The sequence below is a fragment of the Anomaloglossus baeobatrachus genome, chromosome 4 (assembly GCF_048569485.1).
Source record: "Anomaloglossus baeobatrachus isolate aAnoBae1 chromosome 4, aAnoBae1.hap1, whole genome shotgun sequence".
Taxonomy (NCBI): Eukaryota; Metazoa; Chordata; class Amphibia; order Anura; family Aromobatidae; genus Anomaloglossus; species Anomaloglossus baeobatrachus.
Genome location: NC_134356.1, coordinates 374,201,756 through 374,220,392, shown reverse-complemented (window position 1 = coordinate 374,220,392; position 18,637 = coordinate 374,201,756). Strand labels below are relative to the sequence as shown.

At 46.4% G+C, this 18,637-nt stretch overlaps 2 protein-coding genes across 2 annotated transcripts in view; one reads left to right on the top strand and one right to left on the bottom strand.

Moving 5' to 3' along the window:
- FBXL13 (F-box and leucine rich repeat protein 13) overlaps positions 1-18,637 on the bottom strand; it is a 400,423-nt gene that overhangs the window by 147,355 nt on the left and 234,431 nt on the right. Inside the window, exon 10 of the mRNA XM_075345189.1 lies at positions 2,976-3,028. Within this exon, the coding sequence (XP_075201304.1) occupies positions 2,976-3,028 (53 nt within the window). The remainder of the gene's footprint in view (positions 1-2,975; positions 3,029-18,637) is intronic.
- LRRC17 (leucine rich repeat containing 17) overlaps positions 1-18,637 on the top strand; it is a 94,400-nt gene that overhangs the window by 23,800 nt on the left and 51,963 nt on the right. The window lies entirely within an intron of this gene.

The following is an 18,637-nucleotide window of genomic DNA, read 5'->3' as shown; positions in this document are numbered from 1 at the left end:
TGCTTCACAAAAGGGTAAAACACATAAAAGAAAAAAGAAAAACAGAGCAAAAACGCATTATTCAATTCAGATTGTTGTTGCGTAATTTGGTGTGGACACCTACAGAAAATTGTGGCAACTCTTAAAGGGAACCAACCAGAACGTCATTATTTTGGTGGGCAAAAAACTCCAGGATACAGTCCTGGATGGAGTATGCTGAGTCTTGTAGTTCTGCAGCTGCTGTCTGCTCTCCTCCATACAGACAGACAGCAGCTGCAGAACTACAAGGCTCAGCATACTCCATCCAGGACTGTATGCAGGAGTTTTTTGCCCCCCCCAAAAAATTACGTGGGCTTCGCCATGTTTTTGTATGCTAGCCAGGTACAGCAGGCAGCTACGGGCTGCCCCCAACCCCCAGCTGCCTATTTGTACTCGGCTGGGAACCAAAAATATAGGGAAGCCCTTTTTTTTTAATTATTTCATGAATTTCATGAAATAATTAAAAAAAAAAATGACGTGACAAGCTTTCTGGGCACCCCTGCTGCGAATTGCAGTCCGCAGCCGCCCCAGAAAAGGGCGCTTTCATAGAAGCGCCATCTTCTGGCGCTGTATCCAACTCTTCCAGCTGCCCTGGTGACGGGTGGCTCGCTGGGTAATAGTGGGGTTAGGGCTAGCTGTATATTATCAACTGGCCCTAAGCCCGAAATTCATGGTGTCACGCCAATATTAGACATGGCCACCATAAATTTCTAGTACAGATAAAAAAAAACACAACACACAGAAAAATATTTTTATTAGAAATAAAACACAACACAATTAGTGACTCCATCTTTATTGAAATAAAGACCCCCCCCTCCGCAGTAATCCTGGGTCAAGGGTCCCGTGCCGTCCAATCCGGATCCAATATCATCTGATCGATTTGCTGAAAGGCAAAGCGATCAGATGATGTGTCAGGTTGAAGGGCCTGAATCACATGACACAGGAGCTGATTGTATAAACGGCTTTTATACAATCAATTGATGCATCAATGCAAAAAAAAAAAAAACAACAAACTACACACTTCTGTGCAGACTCCTGGCCAGGCGGTAAAAAGTCGGCCTCACCGCTTGACTTATAGTGTCAGCTGATGCTGTCAGGTGACCGCATCAGCTGATCATCGCCAGGTCTGAGAGAGAGAGAGAGAAAAAAAGAGAGAGAAAAGAGAGGGAGGGAGAGAAGAGGAGAGAAGAGGAGAGAAGAGAGAGAAGAGAGAGAAGAGAGAGAAGAGAGAGAAGAGAGAGAAGAGAGGAGAAAGAGAGGAGAAAGAGAGGAGAAAGAGAGGAGAGAGAGAAGAGAGAGAGAAGAGAGAGAGAGAAGAGAGAGAGAAAAGAGAGAGGTGAGAGGAGAGAAGAGAGAGAGAGGGAAAAAGAGAAAAAGAGAGACTGATAAAGAGAGAAAAAGAGAGAGAAAAAGAGAGGGAGACTGAGAGAGAGACTGAGAGAGACAAAGAGAGAGATAAAAAGAGAGAGTGAGACAGAGACAAAGAGAGAGACTGAGAGAGACTGAGAGACAGAGACTGAGAGAGACTGAGAGAGACAGGCGAGAGACAGAGAGGAGAGAGGAGAGAGGAGAGAGAGAAAAAGAGAGACTGAGAAAAAGAAAAAGAGAAAAAGAGAGAGAGAGAGAGAGAGACTGAGAAAGACTGAGAGACAGAGAGACAAAGAAAGAAAGAGAGAGAGAGAGCAATGGAGCCTCATTCCGTGAACTGCTCCGATTATAGAGGTGTGGCTCACAGCTGATGTCCGGCTCCTCCCTTCAGTGCATAATTAAATTAAAATTATAAATAAATAATTCTAATTTAAAATGAAAAATAAATTACATTTTTTAACGGGACGGCCGGGGCTAGAACTTGTGAACTAATGCTTCTGAGTCAAGCACTCTAACCATTGAGCTACTGGCTCTAATGAAAAACATAGGCAGATTTGGTAATCTTGACTTCTGCATTCTGCAGACTGAAGTCTCAGATTACAGCGCGGTTCAGTTCAGGTGCTACGTGGAGAGGACACAGAGCGCTCCCTGTCATCTTCATGTTGCAGAGCTGACAGTGTCGTGTGGATTACTTCGGACCTGGATTGTTGTTTTGGGATTAATAAAGAGGTAAATGAGGGTTTTTTTGTCTTTTATTTCAAATAAAGGATTTTTCGCTGTGTGTGTTTCTTTACTTTCACTTTCAGGTTGATCATGGAAGGTGTCTCGGGGAGACGCCTGGCATGATTAACTCATTATTACTTCGATTGCCACCGCACCAGGGCAATTCGGGATGAGCTAGGTAGAGTCCCGGGACTGTCGCATCTAATGGATGCGGCAATTCTGGGCGGCTGCTGGGTGATATTGTTAGGGTGCTGGGCTCCCCATAACGTGGTGCTCTCCATCCTGACGATACCAGCCTCCAGCCGTGTGGCTTTATCCTGGCTGGTATCAAATATGGGGGAACCGCATTTTTTTTTTATTATTATTTATTTATTTTACTGCATGATATAGAGACGCCCGCCGGCGGCTGTGATTGGTTGCAGTGATACAGCTGTCACTCATCGTGGGGGCGTGTCTGACGGCAACCAATCATGGGCGCCGGTGGGCAGGGAAAGCACGGAATAACTAATTGAATAATGAAGCGGCAGCTATTTTCAAAAGAGGAAATGCCGCTGGAGATTTGTGACAGCCGTGCAGCAAGACGCACGTGATCGGTGAGTAGGAAAGAGAGAGGGATTGTGCTGGGGATGCAGGACGCATGCAAATAGCAACGTGTGCACGCTTTTGGTTCTTGAACCGTTCTCGAACGTAACTCGAACTATCAAGCTATTAGCAAAAAGCTCGAGTTCGTCGAACGTCTCGAACACCCCCCAAAATCACTCAAACATGAAATTGGCGAACCTCGAACATCACTCATCTCTAATCTTAACAGTAGTTACATTTTAAAATAAATGTTATTTTCCTTACATTTCAATAAAAGCACTTACATTTACGTTTTTGCACTCTGACAGATTTAGATCTTGCAGATTTCTACATTCACCTGCAATGTAAACAAGTTAATTAAGAAGAGATTCATTGTTATTAGGATTATTATTAAATGCATGGAAACAAAAATCATCAGGTCAATTAATGGGAATCTGTCAGGAGGTGTTTGCCAACTAATCTGAGAGCCTCACACTGTAGAGAAAGAATCCCTGATACCAGAGATGTGTCACTTACTGGACTGCTTGCTGTAGTTTTAATAAAATCACTATTTTATCAGCAAGAGATTATAAATTACAGGGCTAGTAAACCTGCTGTAGTCTTCCATATTCAGGACCTCCACCCACTCCACTGATTGGTAGCTTTCTATGTGCATGGGCAGAAATCTGCCAATCAGTGGTGTGGGTGGAGTTATACAAAGCTCAGCAGTCAGAGATCTGGTAGATCTGCAGCAGAAAAAACAGTGATTCATTACAACTGCTGTAAGCAGCTCAGTAAGTGACACATCACTTGAATCAGTCTGTGTCTGTGATCCTACATTATGCTGATCCCAGATGAGTACTAAAAACCAGGTGAAAGAATCCTTTTAGTAGCTGCTCCGATAGAACTCATAGTGTACAGCAGAATAGCACACATTTTGACATAACTGGTACTAAATCACAAAGCCCGAAAAACCCAAGGTCACAAGTAAGGGTACTTTCACACCTCCGGTTTTTCTTCTGCGGCACAATCCGGCACTTTGCAGGAAAATCGCAACCGGTTTTTTTTTGCTGCCGGTTGCGATTTTCCTGCATAGACTTTAATTAGTGCCGCATTGTGCCGCATGGCCTTGCGTTCCATCCGGTTTTTGCCGCATGCGGCAGATTTAGCCGATGCGGCGGCCGGATGGAGCGTTGCCTGGTACGTTTTTTCGTGCGGCAAAAAAAAACCGCATCGCGCCGCATTCGGCCGATGCGGCGCATCTCGCAATGCATGCCTATGGCGGCCGGATGCGGCGCGATGCGGCAAATACCGCATTCGGCCGCCGCATGCGGTTTTTGCCACTGCGCATGCTCAGTAGCATGCCGCAAGCGGCAAAAACCAGGCGGGCCGCATGGGAAAAACTTATGCAAAGGATGCGGTGTTTTCACCGCATCCGTTGCATAGCTTGCACAGCCGGATTGAGCCGCAGGGCTCAAGCCGGATGTGTGAAAGTAGCCTAAGCATTATGATTTCTCATTCACACAACTATGCAGATACAGCTATTTTAGCATGCGTTGTGTCAGGGGCATACATAGAAATCATGGGGCTCCATAGCAAAAGTCTGAATGGGGCCCCCCCCATCAAAAAAAATACAATAAAATATTAACATAATAAACAGCATATACGTTGCTGGGGGGAACATACAAGTTACTAGGGGCCAGTGGGGGGGGGGGGGGTATACAAGTTATTGGGGGCATATATACACATTATGAATTAATCTTTATTCTAGCCAGGCTACACATCTACCAGTCCAGTAAATAGACTATTACTGGGCGTGGCTCCATCTGCAGAGCACCAGTCTAGGCCGTGCTGTGTGCCTGTCCTCCTGTTTTGTGACTGTGTGTGACACCTGACACTTGCAGAGCACCGCAGCACCTGACACTCGCAGAGCACCGCAGCGCCTGACGCTCGCAGGGCACCGCAGCGCCTGACGCTCGCAGGGCACCGCAGCGCCTGACGCTCGCAGGGCACCGCAGCGGCTGACGCTCGCAGGGCACCGCAGCGCCTGACGCTCGCAGGGCACCGCAGCGCCTGACGCTCGCAGGGCACCGCAGCGCCTGACGCTCGCAGGGCACCGTAGTGCCTGACGCTCGCAGGGCACCGTAGCGCCTGACGCTCGCTGAGCACCGCAGGGCCTGACGCTCGCTGAGCACCGCAGGGCCTGACGCTCGCTGAGCACCGCAGGGCCTGACGCTCGCTGAGCACCGCAGGGCCTGACGCTCGCTGAGCACTGCATAATACTACTATACATTGCAAAATAATGCTGCCACACCATGACAAAATATCACCACGTTGAGTCTAAATATAACCACTATCCTGTTACTGAGCAAAGCCCACTGCACCAAGACCTGTGGGTTCACACCACAAATCCCCAGGGATAATACGCACAGTGATGTCACAGTACAGAAATAATATACAGTGGAACCTTGGTTTACGAGAACAATCCGTTCTGGGACTGTGCTTTTAAACCAAATTACTTGTTCAGCAAAGCAATATTTCCCAAAGGAAATCATTGCAATGCAGACAATTCCTTCCACAACTTGTTCAATGTCCCATCCTGGTCCCCTATTGTGCCATTCCACACACAAACACACACATATTATGCTCACCTTACCTTCCATTCCATCGCCAGCCTCCTGGTTCTTGCAGTTCGCGGGTACAGGCTGTGTATCGGGTAACCATTGCGATCGATGCCGGATCTTCCGCTGCCAGAGCGCTGACGTCAAAGGCAGGAGCCACTTGCCTCTGATTGGTCAGCGCGCTGCCTTTGAGAAGCGACTGACAGCGGACGTTTCTCCATCGTCACGGTGGTTACCCGATACACATCCTGTACCGGCGAACTACAAGATTCATGAGACCGGCGATGGAATGGAAGGTAAGGTGAGCATAGTGTGTGTGTGTGTGTGTGTGTGTGCGTGTGTGCGTGTGTGCATGTTTGTGCGGACTGCAAGAGCGGGTTAGAGCGCGGTGAAAGTACAGAACCGGAAGTGTGTGTGGTATTTGCTCGAATAGCAAAGATTGCTCGTAAATTGCGTTACAAATTTACAGCAAGCTTTGCTCGTATAGCGAAATACTCGCACACCAAGTTACTCGTAAACCGAGGTTCTACTGTATATACAAAAAAAAGGGGTGCACACCAAGACAAAATCAATAAAACCGCTGCATGATCACAATATGACCAAAACAGAAGAAGAAAAAAGCTCACACATAATGGATGCCCACACCAGAAAATGGAAATGCTAGATATAAATATAACAATCTTTATTAAATCCAAAAGGACAGTAAAAACACAAAATTATTTAAAGGGAATCTGTCACTAAATTTGGGGCCTATAAGCTGCAGCCACCACCAATGGGCTCTTATATAAAGCATTATAACATGCTGCATATAAAAGAGCCCAGGCCGCTGTGTAGAACATAAAAATCACTTTATATTACCTACCGCTCGCCTAACGGGTCGGTGCGGTGCAAATCGGTCGGACGGGTGTCTCCGTTCTCCGGGTCCTTCTCTTTCGGCCATCTTTGTCCTCCTTCTTCTAAAGCCTGGGTGCATGACACGTCCTACATCATCCACACTAGCTGGCACTGAGGCCTTGCACAGGCGCACTGATCTGCCCTGAGCAGGGCAGATCAAAGTATTGTAGTGCGCCTGCGCAATACCTCAATGCCGGCTTTTGTGGATGACGTAGGATGCGTCATGCACCCAGGCTTCAGAAGAAGGAGGACAAAGATGGCCGAAACAGGAGGCGCTGGTACCCGAGTACAGAGACACCCGTCCGACCAATCTGCACCGCACCGACCCCTTAGGTGAGTATTATAAAGTCATTTTTATGTTCTACACAGCGGCCTGGGCTATACAGCATGTTAGAATGCTGTATATAAGAGCTCACTGGTGGTGGCCGCAGCTTATAGGCCCCAAATCTGGTGACAGGTTCCCTTTAAAAGCATGAACAAATCCCAAATGACAACCTCCGCAAAAGTGTGATAACCTACTGTAATACAATACTCATATACAGTTAATGCACATAATTCAAAACATGGAATAAGTACGTAACTAAATTCAACTTATTCTGTACTAAACCAGATATGGGCGCTGCAGAAGGATTAGTATAGAAGAGAAGACTGTCAGATAGCCCTGAATAATGCTCTGTGCAACCGAGCCTGGAGCAGACCCAGTATATCAGATAAGGCACTTATAATAACCCACTCTTATAATAGGCCCATAAACAATAATGCACAATAACAATACATACATTAAATTTTTGACATGCGGCCCGTCCGTTTTTTGCCGCTTGCGGCACGCTACTGAGCATGCGCAGTGGAAAAAACCGCATGTGGCAAAAACCAGACCGAACGCAAGCCCAATCCGGCACTAATGAAAGTCTATGCAAAAAAACCGCAACCGGCGGAAAAAAAAACAATTGCGGTTTTTCTGCAAAACGCCGGATTATGCCGCACAGGAAAAACCGGATGTGTGAAAGCAGCCTTACAGGCAGACATTTGTACATTATTATACTCACCTGCTCCAGTGCTGGGAGAGATGATGTCAGTGGCTTCTGCCTCCACTTCCTGTGGCTCCTCCTGGCTGTGCTGTTCTGATCCTGTCATCTGCTTTTTCTCTCTGGTGCTTCTGTTCTCAGCTTTTTCTTGTTTGCTTAGCTCTCTCTTTCCTCTGATTATTCTGCTCTGTTGTCTCTCCTTGCTCTGCTTTTATTCTGCTCTGTTATCTTCTTGGCAGGTCTCAGCTTCTTCTGCTCTGTCGTCTTCTTGCCAGGTCTGTGCTGTTTCCCCTGCACTGTTTAGCTTTCATTTTCATTTTTCCCGCGGCTGTGCTGAACAAGCTCCGCCCCTCTCCTGATTGGCTGTTCTCCTCCTGGCCGCTCTCACAGTTCTCGGACTGATAGAATACGCTGCCCTGCCACTACCCCTCTACAGCAGGGGCCGCGCTGTGCAGTGTGGGTGAGTCTGCTCCTCTGTTGGTTCCTGCAGTTATTCACATAGTGCGGGCCCCCCCCACCCCCCTTAATCAGCTGCTTGGTCACGGCCCGGGGCAGCCGCCCATGCTGGCAATGATTGAAAGTTAAAGGGAACCTGTCAGCAGAAATTTCGCCCAAAAGCTAAAAGATTCCCCCTCTGCAGCTCCTGTGCTCCATTCTAGAAAGGTCCCTGTTATTATTGTGCCCCATGTGAGACCAAAATAAAGAGTTTATAAAGTGGTCCCTTTTTGTATTCAGATACTGTAAATGTGACACGGGGCGGGCTTTCTGCCGTCTGTTATTCTGCCTCCTGGTCCTGTATGCCGCCCCCCATCACTCCTTTCCATAGCTGATGCACCGCCCACTGCTCCAGCCATCCCAGCACATGCCCAGTGCCAGTCTCACGGGACTGAGCAGTGTGACCGCTGGTGACGTGTGCGCAGGCAAGTGATTATGGGCGGGGCTGTGATTGTTATCAGCAAGTACCCGCCCATAATCTCGTGAGCATGCAAACCTCTCCAGCAGTCACACTGTGCTCAGGGTAGATGCTAGACTGTATGGGCTGCTTCCAGGGATGACGTCCCTTTTGTCACGTGATAGGGGCGTGTTCAAAATACTATCACGTGAAAGGAAAGGAGTGATGGGGGCGGCATACAGGACCAGGAGGCAGAATAACGGACGGCAGAAAGCCCGCCCCCGTGTCACATTTACAGTATCTGAATACAAAAAGGGACCACTTTATAAACTCTTTATTTTGGTCTCACATGGGGCACAATAATAACAGGGACCTTTCTAGAATGCAGCCCAGGAGCTGCAGAGGGGGAATCTTTTAGCTTTTGGGCGAAATTTCTGCTGATAGGTTCCCTTTAAAGTGCACACACAGCGGGAAGCCGCTCCGGGCCCCTTTAGGTTAGGGACCCCGTAGCAGCTGCGTGGTCTGCCTCTATGGACGGTACGCCACTGCGCTGTGTGTTTATGGTAATTTTGCTATAAAGAGAACACTGTAAATGTGCAACTTGCATACAGTGTAGTTTTCAATAGGGACAGCTGAAGAACATTTCCTAAAGGGATTTTCCATAATACTGAAATAAAAACTTACCCATAAATCAATATGTGATCTATGAAGGCATAACATCTGGGTCTATACCAATGAACAGAATAAAATTACTGCTAATTGGTGGTCTATGGAGTAATCCAATGGATAGAACATGAAACTAAAAAAACAACAAAAATTAATAGCAGCTCTCAATTTTTCAATTAGAGCTGAGCGGACCTGTGGAAGTTTGGTTCAGCAGGTTCAGCTGGACTAAGTTTGGTTTGGGTCCTGGACTTGACCTGAACCCCAATTGAAGTCACTAATTGGGCGGTTTGTCTCTACGCCTACATACAGCCAGCTATAAACAGAGAATTTCCTGAGGGGGGGGGGTAGGGTTTTTTCATTTATTTTTTTTGTACACTGCATCCGAACATGCTGTTGTTACCCCCAGTTTGAGCCATTCAAACACTGCAAGCAGCTCGCACTGGGTTGAGCACCGAGTGTACCCGAGCACAGCGATGTTTGAACGAGTGGTCAGCATACGTACAGCACCCAAACTACGAACCCAATCTCGTTTTTTGGGGGGGGGGGGTTTGTAAAGTTTGTGTTCAATACGAACACTGATCAACGAACCTCGGGTTTGCTCAACTCGAATTACAATTAAACTCATGCACAATATTGATGTTGCTGTAACAATGATGCAGTTTTGCACCTCTATGAGTATAACTTTAAGGGTATGTGCCCACGATCAGGACCCGCTGTGTCCTGACCTGCGGGGCTGTGAGTCTCCGTGAGAACGCAGGAGACCACAGCGGCCCATGCCAACAATCAGGGTTCAGAGCACTGCGGTCTCTCTTGTGTTCTCCCTATGGAGGATGCTTGTGACTGCAGCAAAGAACTGACATGCTTGCGGATCTGAGAGCTGCACCGCATGTCAGTTTTCGCTGCAGGCCGTACACACACGCACAATGGGCATGGGATTTCTAGAAATCTCATCAACTGTGTTCGCAGTGTACAACACAGCGTTTTGGACACAGTAAAAACACGCTGTATCCAAAATGCTGCACACACTGATCATGGGCATGTGGATTTAGACAAACTGTTTTTAGCTTGTTAATAAGCACCAGTCAGCTACATACAAGTCGGTAGGCACTCATTTGCCATTGAATACTAATGGCAATATGACAATAGGTGATATGACCATTCTGTCCCTATACAGAATCGTGTAATAGGCAACCTATCCCCTGTTGACACGGGGTGATGTGCTGCCGATAACAATGAATTTATGCCAGCATAAACAATACAGTCAATACAAACCTAACGAATGGATGTTTTGATTTTAGGTGGTCACTGGCATGTTTACATTAGCATGATATTTGGGAATGAGTGTTAAAAAAAAAAGAATAGGAGATGTGCTGAGGTTCCCAGTATTGCTCACCACCAGTAATAAGAGATGTGCTATTCATTTCCGCTCAATGTTTACAGCCAGAGGCTACTGGAGATGAAAACGGTTGATCAGTGGAGGTCAGACCCTTGCTGATCTGTTACTGATGACCTACCCTAAGGGGTACTTTGCACACTACGACATCGCACTGCGATGTCGGTGGGGTCAAATCGAAAGTAACGCACATCCAGCGTCGCTGTCGACATCGGAGTATGTGAATCCTTTTTACTATGATTAATGAGCGCAAAAGCGTCGAAATCGTATGATCGGTGTAGCGTCGGTCATTTACATAATTTGGGAAGGGCCGATATTACGATGTTGTTCCTCGTTCCTGCGGCAGCACACATCGCTGTGTGTGAAGCCGCAGGAGCGAGGAACATCTCCTACCTGCGTCCCGGCTGCAATGAGGAAGGAAGGAGGTGGGCGGGATGTTTACGTCCCGCTCATCTCTGACCCCCTGCTTCTATTGGCCGCCTGCCGTGTGACGCCGCACGACCCGCCCCCTTAGCAAGGAGGCGGTTCACCGGCCAGAGCGACGTCGCAGGGCAGGTAAGTGCTTGTGAAGCTGCCGTAGCGATAATGTTCGCTACGGCAGCTATCACAAGATATCGCAGCTGCGACGGGAGCGGGGACTATCTCACTCGGCATCGCTACCATCGGCTTGCGATGTCGTAGTGTGCAAAGTACCCCTAAGGATAGATCATCAATATCATTTGTCTGGATAATTCCTTTAAACACTAATGTTTAAACATGTTGTCCGGTCAAAATCCAAAAGTGTGCAGTCACATAGTGACCGCAGAATTATGGATTTAGACTGGACAACCCCTTTAAGATACGATACTTTGTGACAGGGAAACATTTGACATATGAGATGAAAGTTAAGAAATAATTTGCAATAAAACAAAATATGGTGTGAAACTGCTTTCTAGTCACCATGAATCACCAGTCTGTTTTTATTTTTGTCTACAAGGCTGTATAAAAGCTTAATCCTCTCAGATAAGGGGGTTTATAGGTCTTATGGTGTATTTACACAAAGATTATCATGAACATGAGTTCCCAGGAATGCTCCTTTCACAAAATCTTGTAATGTAAACATTACATCAACGAGCAAAACGCGCTTCATTGTGTGAAATGATTTTTATGCAGGTTTCAAAATCATCACTTTCAGCCGAGTAAACAAAAGCAACCTATGCGCAAGAGCAACCTATTACAGATCACTCATTGCTCATCGTTTACTGTGGTCTCTCTGTGTAAACAGGCTTTTAACCCCTTCACGACCTTTGACGGATCTAGCCGTCATGGTGCCCTGGTACTTAAAGACCCATGACGGCTAGATCCGTCATGGCGGAATCGCGGCACCAGAGCACCGGGCACCGCGATCGGTTTTAAAAAACTGTAGATTCGGGAAGGAGAGGACTTGTACCTGACCTCAGGAGGGGTGGTGTCTCCTTCCCGGACCTACGGAGGCTGTGATTGGCTGAACGGCGTTCGTCAGCCAATCACAGCCAGTGTTATGTTTCAGCCATTGAAAATGGCTAAAGCACTGAAATCCAGCTATGTCAGTGCAGCTGCAGCACTGGCCATTGGCTGGAGCTCAGTGAGCTTTACTGCACCCGCCCCCAGCTCTGATTGGAGAGATCGGCCTTGTGACCGATTTCTCCAAGCAGCACCGTGTCTCTGGAACCGGGTGAGCTTGCTGTAGGAGATCGCTCTCCTTAGCTTCTCCCTCCGTGGAATCTGAGGAGAGCGATCCCTGCAGGCGCCCATCTGTGAGTCACAGCCCCCGATCCACCGCTGCCCTGCTCCATGTGCTTCGCCCCTGCTCTCCCACTGCGCCCCTGCATGTGACGCCGCTACTCAGCAGTAAGAGCAAGCGGCGTCAGATGCAGGGGGGGGCGCAGCAGGAGGAGAGCGTCACGGCGGCCGCTGCACTCTCCCCATCAGCCGCTCCACCGCCCCAGCATCTGCCGTCCCCTCTCCCCATCAGTCACTGCTGTCGCCCCATCTGCTGCTCACCGCCCAGCATCTGCCGTCCCCTCTCCCCATCAGTCACTGCTGTCGCCCCATCTGCTGCTCCACCGCCCAGCATCTGCCGTCCCCTCTCCCCATCAGTCACTGCTGTCGCCCCATCTGCTGCTCCACCGCCCCAGCATCTGCCGTCCCCTCTCCCCATCAGTCACTGCTGTCGCCCCATCTGCTGCTCCACCGCCCAGCATCTGCCGTCCCCTCTCCCCATCAGTCACTGCTGTCGCCCCATCTGCTGCTCCACCGCCCCAGCATCTGCCGTCCCCTCTCCCCATCAGTCACTGCTGTCGCCCCATCTGCTGCTCCACCGCCCAGCATCTGCCATCCCCTCTCCCCATCAGTCACTGCTGTCGCCCCATCTGCTGCTCCACCGCCCAGCATCTGCCGTCCCCTCTCCCCATCAGTCACTGCTGTCACCCCATCTGCTGCTCCACCACCCAGCATCTGCCGTCCCCTCTCCCCATCAGTCACTGCTGTCGCCCCATCTGCTGCTCCACCGCCCCAGCATCTGCCGCTCCCCTCTCCCCATCAGTCACTGCTCTCGCCCCATCTGCTGCTCCACCGCCCCAGCATCTGCCGCTCCCCTCTCCCCATCAGTCACTGCTCTCGCCCCATCTGCTGCTCCACCGCCCAGCATCTGCCGCTCCCCTCTCCCCATCAGTCACTGCTCTCTCCCCATCTGCCGCTCCACCGCCCCAGCATCTGCCGCTCCCCTCTCCCCATCAGTCACTGCTCTCTCCCCATCTGCCGCTCCACCGCCCCAGCATCTGCCGCTCCACCGCCCCTGCATCAGCCACCTCACTCCCCCATCAGCCTCTGCGCCCCTGCATCTGCCACCTCATTCCCCAATCAGCCTCTGCGCCCTTGCATCTGCCACCTCACTCCCCCATCAGCCTCTGCCCCCTCCCTTATCTGCTGCCTGCTCTCTCTCATCCCCTTAATCCTGTGCCCCCTCTTCCCCCCTCCCGGATCTGCTGCAATCCTGCTGCCTAGATCCATTCTGTAAGGTAGCTATCCCCAATCTCACCTCCCACTCCCCTTCCACCCTTCCCCTCGCCCCCCCTTCCTCCGCCACTCCTGCATCCGTTGTGCCCGCACCCATCCTCAACCGCTCCTCCATCCGCCACGCCCTCCCATCCTCCGACGTGCCCCCTCACCAATCCTCCGCCGTGGCCCCTCACCCATCCTCCGCCGCTCCTGCATCCGTTGCGCCCTCTTCTATCCTCCATCCATCTTTTTTCCATCCCACCTAGTCCCCCCCCTTTTTGCAGTACATCTGTGCGTTCGTCCTAATTTTTTTTTCTGTAAACTAAGAAAGAAATACAAATAAACTTAGTTTAGGGCCAGTAAAATTATACTGTAGTAATCATCAACTACAGTATTTTTTACTGAATATTGTAAGGGTCAGCCCAGTGCCACACATGAGAGCGATGCTCGAGTCTCACACCGCATAATCCGGCACGGTCGCTCTCTTCCAGACAGGAGTGTGCGGCTGTGTCGGGTGATGCGATGCGAGATTTGTGCATTGCTCTCACGTGTGGCACTTGCCTTAGTGTCAGTTGCAGGTGCATATATATTTTTTTTTTTACTGACGTCTCTATTTTTTATTATGCCAAACTAATATTTCTTTGTATTGGGGGGGGGGTCTAGTTTCCAACATGGGGTCACATGTGGGGGAGCTCCACTGTTTGGGCATATCAGGGGGATCTCCAAACGCGACATGGTGCGGCTAACGATTCCAGCTAATTTTCCATTTAAAAAGTCAAATGACGCTCCTTCCCTCTGGAGTTCTGCCGTGCGCCCAAACAGTGTTTTTCTGCCACATATGAGGTATCAGCGTACTCAGAACAAATTGCCCAACAAATTTTGCAGTCCACTTTATCCTGTTACCCCTGTACAAATTAAAAAATGGAGCCTAAAATAACATTTTGTGGGAAAAAAAAAGTACTTTTTTGTTTTTATGCCTCAATGTATGAAGCACGTGAGGGTTCAAAGTGCTCATTACCCATGTAGATTTATGCCATGGGGGTTTAGTTTCCAAAATGAGGTCACTTGTGGGGGAGCTCCATTGTTTAGGCACCTCAGGGGGTCTCCAAACGCAACATGGCGTACGCTAATAATTCCAACCAATTTTGCTGTGAAATGGCGCTCCTTCTCTTCTGAGCCACGCTGTGTGCCCAGACAATTACTTTCCACCACATATGAGGTACCTGTGTACTCAGGAGAAATTGCACAATACATTGTATGGTGCATTTTTTCCTGATACCCTTGTGGAAAAAAAAGCTACCTGGTTGAAATAACAATTTCATGGTAAAAAAAAAATATATATATTTTCACGGCTGAACGTTCTTAACTTTTGTGAAGCCTCCAGGGGTTCAAAGTGTTCAGTAAACATCTAGATAAATTCAATGAGGGGTCTAGTTTCCAAAATGGGGTCACTTGTGGGGGAGCTCCATTGTTTAGGCACCTCAGGGGGTCTCCAAACACAACATGGCATCCACTAACGATTCCAGACAATTTTGCGTTTGAAAAGTCAATTGTCGCACCTTGCCTTCCGAGCCCTGCTGTGCGCCCAAACATTTGATTTCCACCACATATGAGGTATCTGTGTACTCAGGAGAAAATGCACAATACATTTTATGTTGCAATTTTTCCTGATACCCTTGTGAAAAAAAAAGCTACCTGGTTGAAGTAACAATTTCGTGGTAATTGTTTTTTTTTTTTATTTTCATTGCTCAAAGTTATTAACTTTTGTGAAGCCCCCAGAGGTTCAAAGTGCTCAATAAACATCTAGATAAATTCCATGAGGGGTCTAGTTTCCAAAATGGGGTCACTTGTGGGGGAGCTCCATTGTTTAGGAACCTCAGGGGGTCTCCAAACGCAACATCACATCTGCTAATTATTCCAGACAATTTTGCTTTCAAAAATTCAAATGATGCTCCTTCTCTTCCGAGCCTTGCCGTGCGCCAAAACAATTGATTTCCCCCACATATGAGATATCGGTGTACTCAGGAGAAATTGCACAATTAATTTTATGGTGCATTTTTCCTGATACCCTTGTGAAAATGCTAAATTTTATGGCTAAAGTAACATTTTTGTGTAAAAAAGTAAAATTTTCATTTTTTCCTTCCACATTGCTTTGGTTGCTGTAAAGCTCCTAAAGGGTTAATAAACTTCTTAGATGTGGTTTTGAGCAGTGTGAGGAGTGCAGATTTTAGAATGGGGTCACTTTTGGGTATTTTCTGTCACCTCGGCCTCTCAAAGTCACTCCAAATGTGATGTGGTACCTAAAATATTTTTTTTGTAAATTTTGTTGGAAAAATGAAAAATTGCTGATGAACTTTGACCCCTTCTAACTTCCTAACGGAAAAAAAAATTGTTTCGAAAATTGCGCTGGTGTAAAGTAGACAAGTGGGAAATGTTACGTAGTAACTATTTTGTGTGACATATCTCACAGATTTATGGGCATAAAATTTCAAATTTTGAAAATTGCGAAATTTTCAAAATGTTCGCCAAATTTCCAAACTTTTCACACATAAACGCAAAAAATATCGGCCTAAATTTACCATTGACATGAAGTACAATATGTCACGAAAAAACAATCTCAGAATCGCCAGGATCCGTTGAAGCGTTCCAGAGTTATAACCTGTCAAAGTGACACTGGTCAGAATTGCAAAAAATGGCCGGGTCTTTAAGGTGAAAACAGGCTGGGGGCTGAAGGGGTTAAATGACTGCTGATCAGTCTCTCTGTGTAAACAGATACCTGAGGAAGGCTTAGTACAAACCAAAACGCATTGGATGTTAAAAAAATTTAAAATAAATAATTAACTTTTAATTGGACCACAATATTCTGTATTTTCCTCATTCATAGTTGAGCGCTATTATCCGGCTTTTGAATTCCGTATTACTTGCAAATATATGTAACACTGTAAACACCACAAAAAAAAAGTTAACAGTTTTAAAAGATATGGACTTAGATGTTTGCAAATGATTAGGTAGAACTAAAGAGTATTGTATTTCAGAATCTCGTCTAAGGAAACACACCTTTTTAAAATAATAGTATCTTGTATCAACATGAGTAGCTCTAATATATGACGGCTAGCTGGGTCTTTTTAAAGTTTATCTAAAAAAAACTCCAAACTTTTAACTTCCATACGGTTGGAGCTTTTCACATTACAGATTTTTCTGCTTAACCCCAAGAGCTTTCTCATGAGAACTGAAAAATATTTTCCAATTATAACTAGATATAACCAAAGAAAAGTAAGGCACTATTCTTGTACTTCTCAGGCAACAACAGGACTCGGTCTCAAGAACATTCCAAAGATTATATATTTGTATGTTTTTTGTAAAAAAAAAAACAAAAACAAAAAGAAAAACAATCAATGGCTGCAAGTTCAATCAGTTAACAGTCTTTACTATTTTCCAGTAAATTCAAACTGATGCCAAAGTAAACTGCATTTCTGTAGCAGTTACATAGACAATGAATATGGCAGAGGTGCAGATGCTTGACCTCTACTCCTTTCAGACAAACATGAGTAAAACAGAAATTTAGGTAATTTCTTAGGCTAGGCTCAGACACATACAGTGCAGTTCACTAAGCACTATATTGGGTCTTCAGTCGGAATCCACAAAATATAGGATTCCAACAAAAACACTAATAAAGTCATGATGGGACCATTAACTATCTTGAGGCCGACTTTGGATAATAAGTCACTTTGGACACTGTCTCGCCTCCATCTTGGCACGGTTTACCTTTTTGAGATATGCACAAAAATGTAGTCTGCCATGTTTGTGAGTTGGCCTGAAAAAGACAAGCACTGCCAGGATGGAGGCCAGACATGGTGCTCAGTGGAGAGCATTGTATACATGTGAACCTAGCCTTCGTATGCTTTTGGAGGTTAGTAGAAAGTAGGGAACTTTTTAATTTTCTATGAGAAGTCACTTTAAAATGTTTACAAAAGGTTTAAAAGGTTGTGCAATTAGAGCTTTCTTATACTTTTGTTCTGTAATTCAGAAACATCTCAGAAGAAATAGAATTATAAATAATAGAAAAAAACCATGATCCTCAATATCATCAGGCAAATGTACCCCATAAAATGAACATAGTGCCCAGCAATGTCAAAAACTACACTGTTCTGCGCATGTTCCACTTATGTCTCTTCTCTTAGCTGCTTCAGGGTTTGGAAACTCAGAAGCGGTAAAGGATGTGACATGCTCATTCCTTGGTTGGCGTCCGCCTGGAATACACTAGATTTCTATACATTACAGCATAGAGTGAAATACGCAAGCGACAGAGCTGCAAAAAGAATGACAGCAATGCCGCTGATTTTTTCCTGAGCGCTGTGCTGGTGTCTAAAACATGCCATGTTCATATACCTTTAAGCTGTGTTCTGTTATGGACATGATTATTTGAAGATACCCAAAACATAAGACAAGATGGCGCTTGCACAAATATTTGTACACAGAGACATTTAAATACATTGTCTGGTTCTTTTTCTGTCAATTTAGCTTAAGCTTGGAATTTATCGAATGAAGCAACATGCATTCATTCTGCTTTTTCTTGTATTTTAGAAAAGTACAGTATCAAGACATGTTGGGACACGTTTTTCTTCCATATCCTATGTCCTAATATTACTTTTGTCTTCTGCGTAAGAATTGCTTGGAAACTTATATGATATTATTAAGAATTTGTGCCCATCAGAAGGATTCCAGAATCTTTCCCAAGAGACCGTTATAAAAGCATTTAACTTCCTTGAAATAAACAGTCTATTTCCTGCTTTGATAATAGCACCTCGATATTGATCTCTGCATGGTTTTTTAATGCATACATATATCAGACTCAGAATTTGGAACACAGATAATTAAGACGGTTTGTGCATGATTAGTGTGCACCTCTAACTCAGTTGGCGCCTCAACGTGGGGCTAGGATGAGATGTCCAGAAGACGGCAGCCATGCTATCGCCTCCATTTCCCAAACGGACCATAAGAAACCTCCTGTGTTTCCGAGTGGGAAAGAGGAGTGTTGGCTTCCAGACTCGGAAACTTGATGACGGATCTGTGATAAGTTCTAGCTCGAACCCAGTCACAAACTTAATTGTCTGTTTTGAATGCTTGAATGCTGTGGTTATATCAATCTGTAGAGAGCACTGGTGTTTTCTTTCTTTTTTTCTAGATGGTCGAATTATTGCAGCGTGTAACTGATAGGGAGTTCGTTGTTGAATGAATGTGGTACAGTCACTTCATTCTACTTCCGAGCTCTAATACGGTTGATGATTTGGTTTCGTGTTACTGCCTAGCTAACAGTTAATGCCCCAGCTGTAATAGTGGAAGAATTTTGTCTATACCCCGCAGTATAGGTGAAAATAGGTTTATTGATTGTAGTGATGGTTTCGCACCTCCCTCCTATGAAGTGTCCGCAGAGTAAACAAGCTGTGGAACTTGCTAT